Below are 18,319 nucleotides of genomic sequence, written 5' to 3' on the forward strand. Positions count from 1 at the left end.
ATTATTGCCAGATGGGCCAGCACAGGCTACTGCAAAATATCCGGAAAGCTTGGAACAGGATCCTGAGAGAACAAGGAAAATCAGCCACATTTTTTTCTTAGCAACTTATGGTGCTCTGACAGCTGAAGTCAGAGTACGTGATTTCTCCAAAAGAAAGTTCCTTATTTGCTACCAGAAGCAGATATGAGAAGCAAACACTCTTATCTTTTGTTTTTCTTGCCATGAGAAGCAAATTCTTTTCATGCTTTTGCAGAGTAAGGGAGGTACTAATGCTTCGTGCTGGGCTAGGTGAGAATTAGAGTCTGATCTTTATCTACATCACTATCTCTATGACCAACTTAAGTAAAAAATGTTTAAGTCAAAATTGCAATAGCAAGCCTTAATCTTGCATAGTTTCTGGTGCCTTTAGCTATGCTTTCAATTTAAGTCCATGAAAATGCTTCTGCTAAGCCACTCTCTACCTCACTTTCTCCAAATATCTTCCTACTTCTGCAAGAAATGACACAGGTGCCAGGGATCACAGCTTGTTTCAATATGCAGCCATGATTCACACTGAGAGCAGCTCCATCCTGTACACTCAGTAAATCTTGAGTTATGTGGGTAACAAATACATACATACAAAGGGGCTAAATGTTCAGAGGAACTTTAGTTCTGGCACCCTCTATCTTTTGCTTGCAAACTTGATAATCCTCTTTAATTGAGTTTGTGCATACTTTGTTAAACAGATTGAAAAACGCTTTCTTTTGCATCCTTTATTCTGCATGCCCAACCAGGAGCCATAAGGTGCAGTGCAGTACGGTCTTTACATCCACTGCATTGACCTCTATTATCTGAGGTAACAATAACTGATTGCAATAACAGGTTGCCATCCTCCGTATGACAAGACCATGAAATCACAGTGGATTTCCCAAAGCGTGAATGCCAAGGTACAACCTTGGATTCTCAGCTAGGGTTTAGAAGAGAGCATAATCTTCTGATTCAGACTCTTTTGCCTATTTCCTCCAACCTTTCATTACTTCTGTCCCACAGTCTCCAGCTCACCTTTTCCCAGTCATGTGATTTCATCTCTTTTGGCTCTCCTTACATGTGAGATCCCAGTTTGCACTTGTAAAGGCTTCTGGTTTATTGGGAGTTTCCACCAGCAACCTACTATCATGCAATTTATCTCTTATTCCTGACCAAGTCCCAGTCACCTGTCCCAAGGTCTTACCTCCCACCCTTCACATTCTTCATGTTCCCGTGTTCATGCTGTACAACTACTACTACTCATCACATAGTCCACTTTCTTGTTAAATCTGTACCTATGCTCTCCAATTTCTGTCTCCTTTTCTTCCCTCTGTCAACCAGATCTGTTTCCTCCCAAAGCCACGTGGCCCTCTGATCCCTCACACATAATGCCCTGGGACAAGCAGAGGAGCCACTATGAAAGAAGGGAGGAATGAATCCAGATTTGATCTTAAAGAGAGGGCTGGCCCAAGAGATTACAAGAAAAGTTCTAAGGTTCTTCACTCACACGCCTGCTCACTTTGGAGACTTCGCATACAGGCAATCCTATCAAAAACAGCATCTGTGAGGGGACAAGCTACAATATAGTCAACACCAGGAAGCATAAATATTGGAGATTCATAGGGCTAGAAAAGCCCTAAGAGTAATCTATTCTACCACACTGCTCGAAACAGAACCAGCCATATTTATGTTGTTCCTGACTAATATTTGGATAACTTCTCATTAAGTTAAAATCCTCAAAAACCTAATTCAATAATCTATTCCATTGCTTCAGTTTCACGAATGCTAAACCTATTACATATGGCCTGATCCAGCACAGGCATGGAGAACATTGCTCCGCAATAGCTTTGTGGCATTTGAAGGTTTCCGTGTCTTGTTCTCCCTGTCACTCTTCTTTCATTGGAGCTGAAACAGCTCCAGTTCTTTCAACCTTTCTTTATAGGCCATGTTTTCTAAATCTTCAATTGTTTTCATTCTTCTCCGGATTCTTTCCAATGGTCTGCATCGTTCTTGAAGTGTGCACTCCAACCGGCTACAGTGTTACGGTTGAGGTGGACTACTGAATGGAGCAGAAGTAACAATTCTCATGTCTTCCAAATTGTCATCCTATCTATATGTCACAGTCTGACATTTGTCATTATTGCAGCAATCTGATGTTGTTAATTTATCACCATAACTCACCACGTAATCCACCATAAACCACAGCTGCTCTTCTGGAGAATTACTACCTAAGCCTGTATTTATACAGTTGATACTACCTGTAATATCTTTGTTCTATTGAATCTTAATTCTCTTTTCCAGCATATGCACAGCTCCTCTCAGATTATATGTCAACTGCAGGTGTAATAAGCACCACTGAGGTCAGTGTTGAAAATATTCTGTAGTAGTGGATGTTGAATAAAGGTGGAATGTCTCATTGTATATTGCTAAAGATTTTATGTGCGAACATGTAAAAACTACAATATTCTGAAGACATAGAAAATTTGGGCAGGCTTTCATGAAGACAGTAAAAATGCATACCTTTGACAACAGCATGCTGCCTTATCAGGATCTGGCACCTAGATGCAAAATAGAATGACACTACTATGTTTTTAAAAGGTCTTAAGAATTTTTTCTAACATTTCAAAAGTTAGTCTAATTCTCAGTTAATCATTTGGATGAATCAAAACAAAAATTAGCCTGAGATATAAAGACATGCCATTAACTACAGCCCAAAAGGCTAAACCTTTGCAAAGCTATAAGCAACATAAAACAGATTTTACAATGGGGAAGATGGATCAATCTTATTGGCAGATGGTCCCACTCAACCTAACTATAATACATGTCCACCAACAGATACCCACAGGTACTGTGAATTTACGCGGCTTTCATTTACTGTTTTTATTTATTGAGCCAGATTGTTTCACAGCTCACTGTAATTGTATCTTTATTCTTCTGTGTATAGAGAGTTTCAAACATGGCTTTATTAAAGGTCACAGAGAAAGAGTGCATGTTATTTTGAAGAAAATCATTTTTCTCTGAAAAGCAACATGAAAGTCAGCATCTTGTACAGTTCAGTTCATTTTAATTTCATTACACTCCCTCCACCTTTCAAGTTACAATAAACATCATCTCTTATATGCAACATACTACAAGAAGCCTCACCACAAAGCCACTAGATTGAGCTGCTTTTTTATGCTGCTCAAGTCTAACTGCTGACTTTCAAAATATGCTGAGTAATGAAAAAAAACATTCAAGATCAGCAATGTAATTTCCTTACAACTTTTTGCACACCCAAATACTAGAGTGCGAGGAGAGCTTTCATTCATTTGGATTGTTTTCATATAGCTGTTCTTGAAGCAATATACTTGAAGAAAATAATGCTTAGATAGGTATTATTGTTAAAATGATAAATTTAGCTATTTCAAAGCATTTGGGGGATATGAAGTATTTGACAACTGATTTTACTATATAAATGTTACTTACAACAAATGAAAGTAGCTGACAGAAAGGTCTTAACTACACTTGCTTAGCTAAATCATTCAGTCCCATGAAATACAATCAGCTATATATGACTGTTTTCTTAGATGGCCTTGTCTTTCTGAAACTTCTTGTAACTCTGTAATTTGGTATACAGCATGCATATACCAAGGAGAAATTAAACTATGGTCAAAAAATATATTAATGTATTTTATACCTTTATAGTAGCATTTGACTTATCTTCACTTGATGTGTTGTTCAACTGCAGTTTAAGCCATTTATCCAGGATAATATGCAGAAAGATCTTCATATTTTTCTTTCCCTTAAACTTAATTAATAAGTCACTGTGACTCAGCCTATCTAACACACTGGTTCTTGAATAGCATTAATTAAAAATTGCTTGTTACAAGTCAATTTTATTCCTTCATAAGACTTTATCAATATAAGTATAAATGCCAAATGTAAAGTAAGTGCAAATATTGTATACTTCTGAGAAAATATTTTTTTGTTCTTGATCAAAGAAATAATATAGTATGCAACGCAGAGAATCAAAAGGAATGACAGTCCCTTCAGGAAGTGATATAAAACAATAAGTGTAAGATCTGCACAATAACTCATTGTTTCCTAAAAGACAGGACTCACAGGATCTCCATGGAAACAAGCACACATTTTATCCATCACTAACTGATTTAAATAATAGATAAAGAAATAGAATTTGACCTGTCCAGTGGAAGCACTAGTGTAGTTAAAGTTAACACTATAATTTCATGTTGCCTTCTATAATGTTATTCAAGATTGACAAATTCTGTTCTACCACACAATTCATACAACTCCATTAAATCTTATTCAAATACATACAGTGCAGATTAACAAAAAAAATCATAGGTGTTTAGAGCATTTCAACATTTATATCACACTGAAGGAAGCTATTATGCAACTATATTGCCCTGAGTCTGTGGATGCCTAAGAAATTGACTGTACTTTTCTAACACACCAGTAGGTTTATTCATATTTGCTCTAATTCTCTTATTTGGGCCTTTAAGAAATAAAGGACTCCTGCATTGATTTTGTGTGAGCAAAAAAAAACTCCTAAAAAGCAGAGTTGGCTATTTTCCAATATGAATAATTCAGAATATGAAAAAATATTTTTCTTGTCCTGTCTTGTGAGGAAAAAAAGACATAATGCAGTCAATTTAAACACATGCTATCTAAATAAAAATTCTATTTGTGTTTACTAGACTTCATTTTAATAAAACAATCAAATACATTCATATTCATAATTTCATTATCCCTTTTCAGTCAATTCTTATTATGCCATGTATTTCTTATTTGAAAAGAGCTTAACTGACACATCTACGCCAGGAATATATTGAAATAACCCTCTCCACATGGGTATCTCAGTTTTCAGAGACTGACAGAGATACCTGGCAAAATGATATTCAGAATGACTAATAGGCAAAGCAGAAGAAACCTCAAAACTTCAGTATTCTTATTACAGCAATCAGAAGCGTGAAACTAATATAAATGATGCTTTTTAGTATCTGCAATCAAAACAAAATATTGTTGCCAAAATAACAGCCCCTTTTTAAAGTAAATCTATTTTGTTTAAGTTTGCAGTAACTGGATGTCAAAAAAAATAAATGAATTTATCTAATGGATTAACAAGTCACCACTGCAAACACCTGTATAACCTCTCAAGGCAATAGACCCAAAATCAACTATAAGAAATAAACTGAAAAAAAAAAAAGTGAATGCCTTACCATAGAACACAGCAAGAGCATTCATAATTTACAYGAACAGTGTTTGCTATCAGTGCAATTTTGTAAATCACGTTACACAACGTATAGGAAAGAATATTCATTTCTCATAAGTGTGAAATAATTCTTTCTAAATGCAGGATTGTCCACATGGCTATTTGAAAAGAGTGCTTAGTTTTAGAATAGGATGTTCGGAGACATATTTTCCTTTCGGGAGGGAAAGAAGCCCCAATATCAAACAGTAGCAATCTCTTTGCTAAGTACCATATTTATTAGTAAAGATTTCTGGGGAATTCTTATAATTAGCAAACTCTGACATAAGTACATAATAAATCACTCTCATGTAAAGTTTCTATATGCTTCATAGATAGATGCCTCTCTCTTAAATTCGAGTTCACTGTTGAATGAAATATTCAAAACCAAGCGCCTCTTATCTGCTAGATAGATGGCAACCAAGAAAGAGTTGGATTTTTTAATTTGGTAATTCCTGACCTGTATTCAAATCACATAAAGTAAGTTATATGCAGAGCTGCTAATCACTGCCCATGTTAAAAAATATCAGTAGCTTTGTTGAAGAAGCTCACAATAACATTTATGTCGCTGATTAATGTTTTGATATAATTAAAAGACTTAATTGTCTATGCAAGGTGCAATTAGAATTATTTTGGTGATGGCAGTATTTGAGAGTGCATTACTAAGTATTAAATAAAAATCAATTCTAATCCCTATTATTATCTTTAATCTAATAAAATACAGGACCTGATAAGCATTACTGCTATTGGGTGGCTAAACCTCCTAAAATTCTGAGAAAAAAGGTCCTCTCATACAATTGCTATACGCTGTTTAAGGAAGGTACATAAAATCTGTTTAGGAATATAACAAATTTAAATTATCTACAGAATATTTATTATTAGGCCTGTGGTTGTAAATTACACTTACCTTGCTCTTTGCTCACCATCCCCCATACAACCAAGAGCAGATCAGTTTCAGTGCCATTATTGTCAGGCATATTAAATTTTCAGGATGCACAGTTGTGGCTTCCAGGTCTCTATTTACCCCTTGAATTGTGTTTCATTGGGCATTTTTACACTTAAAATAACAGAGCAGAAGTATAATAATGTTTTATGAACTACAACTACAGATATGCACATTTGTGATCTATTCATGTTAATACCTGCAAAATGAATAAAAAAGCCAAACCCCATTCACTAAAAATCCCTTAATGATATGTAATGAAAAGATTTAAGTCATATTTTTATCTTTAAAATAGACATTTTCTAATAGAAGAGATTGTGTAAGAAACCAATTTTCCATGAGAGTTATTATTACCTCTAGCTTACCTGCTCCAGTCTTAAGGAAGGGGTAAGAAACAGAAATCATGTACTACTGTCTTTCAACCATGAAAAGCAGCAGATTTCATAGCTCATTAAAACGTGATGGCAGTTTTATGATAAATGGCTTTCAAGAGCTTAAACAAAGCAATGCAGTCCTTGAGAAGCATAGTGTGAAACATAGTCATCTTTCTGACAGATTGTGTTTTTCAGCAAAGCTAAAAGAATACAGGGTTCTTTGGGAAAACGCTAACAAAGGAAAAATAGAAGAAATTTTAAAAAATAGCGATCATTGAATTCTCTGGCAGCAACAAAGTAGCACCTTCCGAAAATCACCCCTTCCCACCCCTTCTTTTTCTTACCCCTTTCGTTTATCAAAGGTAGTTGAACACTGGCATACAGCTACTTACATGTGCTATTTTTTTGCCTCTCCTCACTGTGCATTCAGCTGCCAGTAGCATGTACACGGCTACAATGGCTTTTCATTGGCRTTCAAAACCCGAAATACCACATGTAGCAAAAACGGCTCCCCACCTCGGATGCACGATAGAGAGCAGCGCGCACACACCTCCTCCAGCAATGCCGAAACGCCAGCCGCCGCTAACAATAGAAGGCAGCCCCGACTGACAACCGGTCCCGACACACAGCCGCTGCCGAGCAAAGGCGAAGCGATGCTAACGCCTGAGTGACAAGGTCAGGATGCAAAGCAGCATGGTCGGCTGCGATAGCTTTGGGCTGCGGAAAGCCTCGCACTGAAGCAGCAATTTGTGAAGGAGACAAAAAGGTCCTACCTGTTTTCCCTCGCTCGTTTGGTAAGAAGCGACCGAGGAAAGGGTGGTTTCTTCTTGCAGTGGATGCAGCAGCCGCCCAGCGCGCCTCAAGCAGCCGCCGCGGCTCCCCCCGCGGCTGCCCCCCCACGGCGATGCCAGCGCCGCCGCTCACATGCGCCCTGCAGCCCGCCCCAGCCCGCGGGGGCAGCGCGGCGCGGCGCGGCGCCTCGCCAAGCCCCGGGCACGCCGGCTCCTGCCCGGGACTTGCCTCCATCACCCAAAGCCATCGCTTCACTCTCGACCTCGTGTTCAGCTCCTTTTATTGTGAAGAAAGGCACAGGCTGGATTTATCTGGATTCAGCTGGATCCTACTAATGTTTGTACCCATTCGCACCCTCCCTCCCATTGCAATGCCCAAAGAGAGCAAACCTGCAGCTCTGACTGCACCCAAACTTGGGAGGCCCATTTGCTCTCATGTGGCAGTAAGACCTAGGTCTGAATCTGGTGCCTAGCCAGCACTGTAGCCGGACAATTTTTGACCCCCCTCATTTACTAAGAAAAGGGAGAAATAACAAGAAATAAAAAACAAAACCCAGCTGTTCCCCACCACAGCCACACAGGAAACACCCTCCCTTCTTTTCCACATCCTTAGATCTGGTGGTCCTATCCCCCTTTTGGAGCCCCAAGCTTCCTGCTCTGCTATCGACACCGAGATTTTACCAGTGCTGGACACCAGTTTTCCAAGGAGAGTGCAGCAAAGCCAGATCTTGCACTTAGTCCTATCCCTACTGCCACTTTTTGGATCAAAACTCATCATGTGATCCATGTTCCTCCACCGCTGAGAAAGAAAACTTTCAGTCAACTATCCATCCAGTCAACTATCTGGATTCAGATGCACCCATGGACAAAATGCCACACAGTTTTGGATCCTGCTTGCTCCCTAACTTTCTGGCCCAATCTGAAGTGTTCCTTCTGCTATTTTTAAAAGGAACTGCATCTTACAGAATCTTACTCACAGCATCTTACTGCACCTATGCTAGATCAGACCAAAGATCTATATTGCACATTTTTCTGTCTCTGTGGCCCATACTGTGTATTAGAGGAAAAACAGGCAAGCTTTTACCGTTATTTTCTTAGAAAACTCTCCCACTCACTAGTGATTTGCAACTCAGTGAATTCCTGAAACAGAGGTGTTATTTGTGCAAAAAATTAGCTGTATGTCTCTGGTATAAACATTAATTAAATGCTAGAAGGCATTTTTTCACCTGCAGTGTTGTACAGATGACCAGTCATATAAGCCATAAGAGGTGCATTCCATTCCCCTTTCAGTCCCTTCACTGCTAAAGTCATAGCATACAGGGCATGATGTCTTTAACAGATACACCAGAAACAAAGCTTTACACACCAGATCCAGTATCTAGAGGGACGTTAAGTATATTAAATGCATCTTTATATTAGCAATTTTTTATATATGGCTACAAAAAAAACCTCAACTATCAGAGCTGGATTTTGCAGCACTCCATTGAAGGATTCAGGGTTTTTGCTGTTTTGTTTTTGTGCTGTTGCAGATCTTACACATTTTTAGGCAGTAAAATTTGGCAGTATAGATGCAAAACTTCCACAGTAACCATCAGAATACAAGTAAATTCAGTTTTTACCAGGTCCTTCCAATCACTGCAATTGCTCAATTATATCAGATCTTGTTTTGACAAAGATCAGTTTTACACTTTCATGGAGGAGAAAAATAAGCTAAAGCAAAATTTTTTTTCTTAAGAAGTGACACTTTCTGGAAAGTAATGCAATAGTAAGCCTCACTGAAAAAGTGATGGATGGGCTTTAAGAGCAGATGGCTTTATTATTAGTTGTTCCACTCTGAGTTTATTAGATGTATCTAGACTTTCTGTGGAATAATCCTATCTTGTCAATGCCGTGATCGTTAGAGAAGACATCAGTCCACTAGGTGGCGCAAATACACCATTTAAAAGCACTGAGCAGGCTGCTCTAGGGCGGTAACTTCCCTCCCATTCCGTACGTTTTCATTCATCCATTTATTCAAAATAAAAGCATACAGAAAAGGGTTACACATGCAGCTATAGTCCAGTAACCCACATATCTCTTTTTAAATCAAAGAAAGCTCAGAATGTCAACGTGTTCTTCGTACTTCCAGGCTCAATGAAAAAAGCTATAAACTTCCTGAACAATAGCATTTGCTCCTGTAGACTTTCTGACTTACCAACACCAGAACAACCATGCTGTAACTCATTTCTGTGTCTGCATTCAAGAAAATATGGGCGTCATTTCTCAGCAGTATTAAAACTGAGTAGAAAAAGGCACTGACATTCTCACTTGTCCCCCTTTCCTCCATTTGCCATCACAGTATTCTGGTTTGTTTAAACAATCTAATTCCCACGTCACTGGCTTGGAATGGTAAAGGAAACACCCCTGACAAATCTCTGGGGAACCAACTCTACTCAGATGATGCTGAGCTAGCACCACAAACAGCTAGGATAGGCAAAAATAACATGAAATATACCAAAACTCATGGTCTACCTGAGCTCTAATGTAGATAAATCCAAAACTGAGCCAAAACAATGGCAATGCTATTATTCTTATCCTTATAATTTAAAATAAGAAAATCAAAGCTAATGTAGGAAATAAAGTATGATTTCATTACAGATATAGGGAGGTTAACCTAATCAGCTTACTGTTATGAAAATTTCACAGAATCGCTGGGGTTGGAAGGGACCTCTCAGCAGGGTCAACTGGAGCAGATTGCTCAGGACCGTGTCCAGTCGTGTTTTGAATATCTCAAAGAACGGAGACTCCACAAGYTCTCTGGGCAACCTGCTCTAATGTTCAATCACCCTCACCCTAAATTTTTTTTTCTTATGTTTAAGTGGAATTTCCTGTATTTGTGCCAATTGCTTCTTGTCCTGACACTGGGCACCACTGCGGAAGTCTAGCTCTATCTTCTTACTCTCCCCTCCTCATCAGGTTTTTAAACACAACGATAAGATCCCCCCTGTGTCTTCTCTTCTCCAGGCTAAACAATCCCAGCTCTCTCAGCCTCTGCTCATATGTCAGAGGCTTAATCATCTTTCTGGCCCTCCACTGGACTCGCTCAAGTACATCTATATCCTTCTTGTACTAGGGACCCCAGAATTGGACACAGCACTCCAGATGTTGCCTCACCAGCGGTCAGTAGAGGGTAAGGATCACCTCCCTTGACCTGCTGGCAATGCTCTTCCTAATGCCACGCAGGATACCATTGGCCTTCTTTGTCACATGGGCATATTGCTGACTCATGATCAACTTGTCCACCACGTCCTTTTCTGCAAAGCTGCTTTCTATCCTCCCAGTTTTGTATCATCTACAAACTTGCTGAGGGTGCAGACTGTCCCACCATCCAAGTCATTAATAAAGATGCTAAGCAGTATTGGTCCCAGTATTGACCCCTGGTGGACACCACTAGTGACTGGCCTCCAGATGGACTAGACACTAAAGACACCCTTTGCCACTAAAGACAACCTTTTGAGCCTGCAGTTCAGCCACTTTTCAGTCCACCTCACTGACCACTTATCTAGTCCCTACTTCATCAGCTTGTCTGTGAGGATGTTATGGAAGATAGTGCCAAAAGCCTTGCTAAAGTTAAGATAAACCACGTCCATTGCTCTCCCCTCATCCACTGAGCTGACTACTCCCAATCACCTTCTTGTCCTTCATATGTTTGGAAATGGTCTCGGGAGGATTTGCTCCATCACCGTCCCAGGGATCAACGTGAGGCTAACTGGACTGTAAGTTCCCAGATCCTCGTTCTTGTCCTTCTTGAAAATAGCAGTGACATTTGCTTTCTTCCTGCCCTCAGGAGCCTTTCCCTGATCACCAGGACCTTTCAAAGATTATCAAGAGTGGCCTCACAATGACACTGGCCAGCCCCATCAGCACTCGTGGATGCATCAGATCAGATCCCATGCACTTTTGTACGTCCAATCTGTTTAAATGTTCCCTGACTTGATCCTCCTCTACTGAGGGTTAGACTTCCCCATGGTCTCAAGGGCCTGGGGTTCCTGAAGGCAAGTCTTACCAGTAAAGACAGAGGCACAGGAGGCATTAAGTACCTTGGCCTTTTCCATGTCCTTTGTCACCAAGGCCCCTGCACCATTCAGCAGCAGGCCCACGTTTTCCCTCATCTTCCTTTTGCTGGTGATATACTTACAGAAGCTCTTCTTGTTGTGCTTCCTGTCCCTCGCCAGATTCAACTCCAGGTGGGCTTTGGCTTTCCTAACCCCATCCCTGCACCCTCAGAAAGCATCTCTGCATTCCTCCTGGGTCACCTGTCCCTGCTTCCACCTCTTGTATGCTTCCTTTTTATGTGAGTTTAATCAGGAGCTCCTTGTTCCTGTCCCCTTTGCTTGACTTCCTGCTCAATGGGATGGACGATTCTTGAGCTTGGAGGAGGTAATCCTTGAAAAAAAAAAAATCAACCAGCTCTCCTGGATCCCTCGTCTCTCCAGGGCTACATTGCACAGTTATCTTGTATTTCATGCAGGTCCCTAAACAGGTTGCAGTCATCTCCTGAAGTCCAGGGTTATGATCCTGGTATTTATCTCATTTCCTCTTCTCAGGCTCCTGAGCTCCACCATCTCATGGTCACTGCAGCTAAGGCTGGCCCTGACCAGTTCTTCCTTGTTTGTAAGTATGAGGTCCAGCAGAGTGCCTCTGCTTGTCAGCTCCTCTATCACTTGTCAGGAAGTTATCAATGCCCTCCAGAAACTTCCTGGATTGACTGTGTCCTTTTATGTTGTCCCTCCCACAGATATCAGGGTGGTTAATGTACCCCATGAGGACCAGAGCCTGCAAATATGAGGCTTCTTCCACTTGTCTGAAGAAGGTCTCATCTACTTCTCCTGATCGGAAAGTATGTACCAGACACCCACCACAATGTCGTCCACATTGGTCTGCCCTATAATCATAACCCATAAGCTCTCAGCAAGCTCCTCATCCATCCCAAGGGCATTCCAGCTGCTCTCTTGCATAAAGAATAGCTCCTCCACTTTGCCTTCCCACCCTGTCCTTCCTAAAGAACCTGTACCCACCCATTGCAGCACTCCAGTCACGCGAGCTATCCCACCACATCTCCGAGATCCCAATGACATTGCAGCCCTGCAACTGCACACAGACCTCGAATTCCTTTTGTTTGTTCCCCATGCTGCATGCATTAGTGTACAGACAGTTCAGAGGCACGCAGTCACGCTGATTTCCCAGAAAATGTATGAGAGTTTCTCCCATACTGCTGTTCTCTCAGCCCTTTCTTATTTGTGTGCATACACTTAGAGAGGGCCTCCTTCCATCCTCTTCTGTTGTTTTCACAGGTGTCTCCTGCCCACAACACCCTGCACCCTTTGCTTACCAACCTGCTTCGCTACTTCCTCACTTGTTTGTGGGTCCCTGTCTCCCACCCCATTGTTCCTGGTTTAAAGCTCTCCTCGGCAGGTTGGCCAACCCATTGGCAAAGATGCTTGCACCCCACTTGGTCAAGAGGATCTTGTCTCTTCCTAGCAGTCCTCAGTCCTCAAAGGGTTCCCACAGTTGTAAGGATAATGCAGGATCCATCCACTCCTCCTGAAGTCCTTCTCCCTCACTGGCAGGATTGAAGAGAAAGCTACCTGGGCTCCATGCTCCAGGATAACATTTAACTGTTTAACTGAGAAATATTTCATCACTTTCTTCAGATCCCTGCGTCACTCATTATACACCTTCCCACTCGGAACAAATACAGCAGCAGTTCTATAGACTCAATTTCTATTACTCAATCAGAATTCATCATCTTTTTTTCCTACCTTATTTTTTTTTTTTTTCTGAGACTGGTATTGTGCTTTCTTCCATTAGAACAGATTGAGATGATTCAATTTACTTACAGCAGGATTTTGACAAAATACTGAAAGAACAATAGTAAAGAATACAAATAGTAAGAATATAGAGAATCAGAAGAAAGTGGAGACTTGTAAAGGATGAGATAAGAAGGAAATATTACTGCTCATGGTTCTTATGCAAATGGAGTCTCATTGACATCTCACAAACAAAACTGCTTTCCAGCCTTTTCAGCTGTGACCACAACCAGGTTTCTTGGGCTTTCAAGCATGCAGCACACCACTTGAGAGATTTCATGCATCTGAATGACTTTTTTTCCCTAGATTAGAATGCTAGCTCCTTGGGGTACATGTTAAATCTTACTTTCAGTACCCAGTACACACACATAATATAGTTCTATATTTAAACACAAAACAAAAAAGTAGGAAAAACTGTTTATCTGGAAAGCAAAATTATCATTCTTTTAAAAATACACCAAAAAGTAAACCTATCTTTTCCTTAAGCAAAAAATATAACTATTTCCTGAATAGTTGGGACATTAATACTTGCATCATAACTGAATACATAAATTCACTTCACTAATGCTAAAATTTCAGATAAAAAGAGGGAGATAAAATATCAGTAGGTAATTTCTTTTTGTTTCACTAAGAATAAAGCTACACTCTTAAGGATTTTTTTTTTTAATAGCAGATGACTGAAATTAATATTTTGCCTGATAAATGAGTGCAAGGCCATGCACAATTACTTATCACTATTTATTACTTATTAGTATTACTTATTATACTATATTTATACTATTATTTAACACCACTGCTACACAAATACTTATCACTATGTTAGTATATTGACAGCAAGCAACAGTGACAATGTCTGAGGGAAAAAAATAATTTAACAAATAATAAAGTACATAGAAAAATTAACTCATTTTACGATAAACCTCTATCTTTAAATCACATTGTCTATATTACCTGTGCTAAAAATATATCAAACATTATAATCAAACATTTCATTTTGGAACCTTTAACTTTCTTAGAAAATGGTAGGCCAAAAGTACACCAGCAATGTGCTTGCATTCCTCATCCAGTGTATACACACCAGGACAATCCTCGCCTCAGTTCCTCTTGGCAATACAGAATTTAAGTTTCATTGTTGTAACATCAAGGAAACAGGATCACAGCATATAGAAAGACTCAGTTTCTTGTGGACTACTGGCTGTAAGGGACCCATTAGAATAATTTATTAGGCCTGCTGCTGGGTCCCCTGTAATAGGACTGGAAATACATTGATCATACAAATATGGATATCCTGTGATTATGACAGGATATAATCACATCTCTGCTCATGGGACATTATATCCAAGATCCAACCATACGACCCAGTTAAGCAAATATATCTATTTACATCAAAACAGATATCCAGTGAGCAGGATGTCTGTTTATTGGATAGGTGACAAGACACATCTGGACACATAATTAGGATGAGGGCCACATCACACAACTTGAGTGCATTCATTGCTGTGTAACAGGGGAGTTCCCAGGTGCACATACATTTGACTGATGATTTACAGATTACAAAAGACAGGGTCCAGAAATCTACCTATCAGGAGCAATTCAAACAAAACAATATTGGATCTTGACATTTCCACTATGTAGTAATTCTGGATAAATGTGTTCACTGAGGCCCTTAAAATATTTTCTAATATCAGAACATTTTTCAGGGAAATAACACAGACTGCTAGTATTCTTGTAATGTGTACTTGCCACTTTCCTTGATATACCAATGCTGATTAACTCCTAGCACATTCTGAGACAAACAAAAATCAAGTCTTGAGCTGTTTTCTGCTGGACAAACTTTTCAGGCTCACAAAACCCTTCTCTGGGCTCATGTACCTGAAATCTCATCTATTTTTTTCCCACTTACACTGACCATACCTCTCATCACAAACTTTGCTTTGTTAATATGCTTTGGCCACCATGGGCATAATGCTGCTGGAAGAAATTTCTTGGCGATAACCTCAAAAGAAATGAAAAGTCCTGGAGATATTTCCACTATGTTTTTTCCCCCAAAACTGATGGAACTGAGTGCTATAAGAAATCTAGCTTATGAAACTTTGCTGCACCTTTACTCAAATATAATACTTAGCAGGTATATAAACTGCTTTAAAAAATTAGACTAATTCAAGTGCTTATTTCACATTAAGACTCAAGGAATATTTGCTTGAAAAAAATTTGGGGAGAGAATTTTCCTCTGTCTGCTGTCAATATTATTTTTACCAAGAAGGGTTAATGTGATGAGCAGATGAGACAGAAGGTACATTGCTTCAGGCTGAAGTGGTAGGCCTTTAAACCTGCTTATACAATTTTTAAATCTCAAGAATGAAATATTTCCTCATAAGCTACTTTGAAAAGTTTATAGCTGACATGGTTGCTAGCTGAACGTTTGAGAAGCCCATCAAAAATCCAGAGATCTTTAAATGCATCTCTAGAGCTGATTCTAGTGAATCAGAGTCAGTGCCAAGCAGAAAATTCATTAGTTGAACACAAAGTAATTAAATCTGAGTTTTCTTTGGCTTTGTTCTTTTTTAATGAATTTATTTTACACCTATATCAAACAGGTTCTCTCCACAAATATTCTACAAATGTCTGCAATCAACATTCATGAGGTAGTGTATGAGCAGATTTGTGTGAAAGAAGCAACATATCTTATGTGGTACTACATTTGACTGAAAAGATAATTATGCTGGAGGATGAATGGTAAAGACTTTAGGTCCAAGAATTGAAACTGCTGCAGCTATTATTACCTTTGCATTGCCCAAGAAGCTTCAGAGGATCAAATGAAACTGGAATGTCTGTATACATAAGGCTAAAAGATTAGGGTATCAAAACAGCACACCTTTGATTTTATACTTCCTCTTTTTCTCTGCTAACAGTGTAAGAAAATTCTGTTTCAGAGAATGATTAAAAAAAAAAAAAAAGTCTGTGGTCAGATGGCCTCATTTAGGAAAGAGCATTTGAATGGGTCAGACTTGCTGCACATGCAACAATTTCTCTATGAAGTATTTTAGATGGAAAGATGGAAGCCCTAATCTTAACCTTTTTTTAACTAGCATCATAGAGGAATCTGAAGCTTTCTCAGATTCAGAGTGAAAAAATTCAGAGAACAAATGTCTTCCAAATGAACCCTACAATTGCTTATTTAACTTTAGATTAATCACGCAAATTTTAAGGACATACTGTAAGGCAGAAAAAAGATTTTTAATTCTAAGAAATTCTTAAAATGACATTTTGATGGGTTTATTTGAGCAACTCAGGCTTTAATCAGCTGGTAAAAACTGTCCTTTTATTCTCTGCAGATTCCTTTTTTTGTTTTGTATTCCTATCACTGCTTTAGCTTTATTATTTTTCTAGGTGCCCCCCTGGCAGATAATAACAAAAGAAAGACAACTTGAGTTATTTCAGCTTTTTCTATGACTTAATTTGTCTGCCCCACTGCACTTTCAACTCACCCCAGATGAGGACTAAAACAGGTCATGAGGCTTCCTTGATCTTTTAATCTTCCAGAGGTGAGGACAGCACAGAAGTTTCCTTGAGATCAACTACTCCAGTAAAGTCCAAATCAATCATTTTAATATCCCTGACTTACAGAAGGCTTGTTTCATAAATGACATTCCAGTGATTTAAATCTTCCACAAATTTTTGCTCATTTTGTGCTTTCTGAAATAAGATAATTGATTTTAAAACGAAAGTCGTGTAATTGTTACTTTTGAGTTGCTAACAAAAGGTATACAAAATAATATTAACAGAAGGTAAAATGACAGCCCTACTATAGTCTGAATATTAGTATTGCTTCAGTTTTACAAAGCTGAATGCATAAATGGACTTGAGCCACTGAAATAATACTAGTTTTATTATACCAGCTGTGCTGGACGTTCCCCTAATTCTACATAACTGATTTTCATGCAAGTAGCATTATTAATAGGAGTGAGATGATTTTAATTGTAATGTCAGAATATACATTTTCTAGTAAGATGAGATGAAGTATTTTCAATAAAACAGAACACCACTTTTTAAATTCAGATTCTGATATAAAAGGTGTTATATACAAAATAATTAAGATATTTAAAAGTCACCAATGAAGACACTGAGAGCAGAAAAATAAGTTCTTTTCTCATTCTTAATGAACATAGTTTCATCCTGAATAACTAGTGTCATTGGGAACTACTGACCTAATTAAATACAGTATTAATACCTAAATAACACTTAGCAACAATGATCTCCCCATTCCTGTGGGAAATGAGCAACCTAAAAAACAAAAAGTATGAGATGCACCCATCGTAAATAGACGATTCCTTTCAGAGGCTCAGAAGCCTAAGATGATGCAAGTATTTCAGGTACTTCTGAACATGTGTTCTAAGTTGTTTTGAATGAGTATAATTTAATACATACATAGACATATTGAATAAAACTCACAAAATATATGAAAAATAAAATACATCTGTATAGCTGGTAGCAATTATTTATCTATGAAAATGAGACAATAGTTCCAGTTAATACATTATTCTTTATTAATTTATAACTGTAACAATCTTAGTGCAAAAGAGACAAAATATAAAAGTAAAAAAATTTCTTTCACATCATTTAATATGTTGCTTACATATTAAAGATGCTTGTAATTTTAGCTGGTGATCATAGTTTTTTATTCAACGTGCAGCAAGTAGAACACTACTAATTGTCAACGCAAAGATGCACAGCAACGGTATACCTTTCCCACCTCGAGTCCTCTGCATAACACCAACCAATAGACATTATATCAACCTGAATGGCACGTAGCTATCAGAAAAGAAACATTTTAGAATAGAACAATGATCTTATATACAATTATCTGTATAGATGGACTTTAACAGTTTATCACAAGATTCTGAATGCTAGTTGCATCTTACTTCATAGTCTAAATTTGCTGTTATCCTCTGCTAAGTACGTCGGCTATTTTAAAGATTAGTTGTCACTGCACTTACCCAATATGTGTGTCATAATGTAAAGACCTGTGTCACCTCTCTAACAGCTTGAGCTCAACTGCGTGAAGGATTCCAGATTTTGCTCTGATCTTTTTAAAAGAAAATTTGAAA

General features: G+C 38.6%; 1 protein-coding gene across 1 annotated transcript in view; it reads right to left on the bottom strand.

Annotated features, from left to right (window-relative positions):
• Window positions 1-17,648: 17,648 nt before the first annotated feature.
• Window positions 17,649-18,319, bottom strand: part of CEP135 (centrosomal protein 135) — a 43,397-nt gene continuing 42,726 nt past the window's right edge. The window contains exon 26 of the mRNA XM_026086428.1: window positions 17,649-18,297. Within this exon, the coding sequence (XP_025942213.1) occupies window positions 18,249-18,297 (49 nt within the window). The 3' untranslated portion in view covers window positions 17,649-18,248. The remainder of the gene's footprint in view (window positions 18,298-18,319) is intronic.

This window comes from Apteryx rowi, unplaced genomic scaffold (genome assembly GCF_003343035.1).
Source record: "Apteryx rowi isolate R43461 unplaced genomic scaffold, aptRow1 scaffold_692, whole genome shotgun sequence".
Classification (NCBI taxonomy): Eukaryota; Metazoa; Chordata; class Aves; order Apterygiformes; family Apterygidae; genus Apteryx; species Apteryx rowi.